The sequence below is a fragment of the Colias croceus genome, chromosome 16 (genome assembly GCF_905220415.1).
Source record: "Colias croceus chromosome 16, ilColCroc2.1".
Lineage (NCBI taxonomy): Eukaryota > Metazoa > Arthropoda > Insecta > Lepidoptera > Pieridae > Colias > Colias croceus.
The window spans coordinates 2,156,140-2,158,194 of NC_059552.1; the positions used below are offsets into that span (position 1 = coordinate 2,156,140).

At 33.6% G+C, this 2,055-nt stretch overlaps 1 protein-coding gene across 1 annotated transcript; it reads left to right on the forward strand.

Annotated features, from left to right (window-relative positions):
• The first annotated feature begins 1,263 nt into the window (after positions 1-1,263).
• On the forward strand, positions 1,264-1,763 carry LOC123698635. The gene has a single exon (XM_045645371.1). It carries the CDS (start codon positions 1,275-1,277, stop codon positions 1,761-1,763), a length of 489 nt encoding a protein of 162 aa, XP_045501327.1. The 5' UTR covers positions 1,264-1,274.
• The last annotated feature ends 292 nt before the right edge of the window (positions 1,764-2,055 follow it).

The window sequence follows — 2,055 nt, forward strand, 5'->3', positions numbered from 1 at the left end:
GAATGCTCTACGCCTTTACACTAAAAGAATTTGACAGGCAGGCACTGCTATAGGTTCAATGATATTATATATAGAATTGTATAGGTTATACAAACAAAATCTTAAATTATTATTTCAAAATGTTATCCAGAATATTTTATTTATAGTTACTACTTAGTTATTATTCTGTGATTTAGCTAAGTACCAAGTTTTGGTAACATTAAATAAAAAATGCTAAAAGAAAGGAAAAGTAAACAAAAGCAATTTATAAAGAAACAAATAAGGGATGTGACCATACAGGGGGCGTGAGCTGTTAACTTGTGTCAGGGTTGCGAGCACAAAATTGATTACACAAAATGGCATTACATTATAGTAATGATTGCATATGTTACTTTTTGTCGGCTCCGGTTTTGTGGCAACACTGCATATAAATTACGTAATTTTGTCATTGTAGCGGCAATTATTTGATAAAATTTATGATTTAGCTTTTTATTATGCTATTATCTTTGTAATCAAACATGTTATTTTTGTATTGTTTAGTGACAGTAATCGTAGGAGCTTCCAATAATTAGACTATCCAGATTGCGAATTAATAAAATGTGTATATAGATAGTCAAATTGCGAGTTCTATTTTACTTTTGCCCAATATTACTTATTTTTCTTAAAAAAACACAATTAATAGCAAAAACAAGCTAAATAGGTAATCGCAGCTAAAGCGAATTAATTAATTTCGCCAACAATGCATCTTATATCATATTTTCCGCTCCAACTGTGAGTGAGCATTGATAATTTACTATCATGTAATTATCCTTTATAAGTGCCATATGGTGAATCGAGCCGGGATGGCCCATCCCGGGAGACAGGCAACACTTGTAACGGAACTAATCGTTTTTGCAGACTCTTCAATGCGATACGCCTGCCAGGATTATTATGAATTGTATGTCTAGTGTTCGCATTGTTAGTTTTGAAGTGTTTTAAATAAATGATTATTTAATATGAGCGAAGTATGTAGGTCGCTTCTGGATTCTGGATTTGCATTGTGTGTATTTAAAAAAAATGTTTATTTTATTTACAGAGATTTATCACAAATAGAACAAATAGAAGTGCTATAATGTCATAATTAGTATGAAAACCACATCACAACCTTGTAAAGAAGGAATTAAGTATAACTTTATCCGTACAAAAAAGGTTAGATATCCATTGACTGAGTCGTCCGTCAATGACAATACATTTTGACATAACTACAATCGAAATATTATTTTGGTGTTAAAAACCTTAATATTTATTAATTGGAAATGGCACAAACATGCGGCGTACACCCTATGACAATAGCCAGTCGCGTGGCTATAGAAAGAGAGAGGTGTATCGGAATGAGCAGTGCTGAGAGAGAATGGCGAAAGCAATGGTTACAGGACCAAGTGCTCTCTAAAAACGAACCAGTTTACGTAGAAGAGTACTGGAGAGAACGGACTAACCCTATACGTAGACTTTACCGAGCACCACTCAACATTTTCTTTAACCTTCTAACACCCATCTTAGGAGAAGGTCGGGCAGCAGACTACCGGTACATAACTGGCAAACTATTCCTACTATCCTTTGGTGTGTTAGCGACACATTATTATTTCAAATACGGAGGTAATAACTGGACGAAGAAGGGAGGTTGGCGGGTTGTGCAGTCCAAACCCATGGTGTTACCAGGACAACCCGGGTTCCCGTTTAAAACTAACTATGCTCCGTCTGATTATGCTGATAGAGGATTTAAATGCTCTGGTTTTGCTAAATAGATATAGACATTCTCTTCTTTAATTTGCGTTATGTAATGCGATTTTATTCAATGAATAAAAATAAATTTTGCTTGATTTTGTTTGTATGATATTATGTGACTTATTACACAGTAAAATGTGATAATGTTCTTGAACTAAAGTTACCACTTTGATAGATTTGAAAGGAATGCCTTAGTTAAGTAGGTAAACCATAAATGACCACCAAACAGTATTTAGCACGATATATTTATATTTTCGAAGATGCTCAATATAAACATCTTTCTGAAAATCTTCACTTAATCGAAAAACATCA

What these genes read in the sequence shown, in the direction of transcription:
- LOC123698635 (XM_045645371.1), top strand. Translation starts at nt 1,275, where the DNA reads ATGGCACAAACATGCGGCGTACACCCTATGACAATAGCCAGTCGCGTG.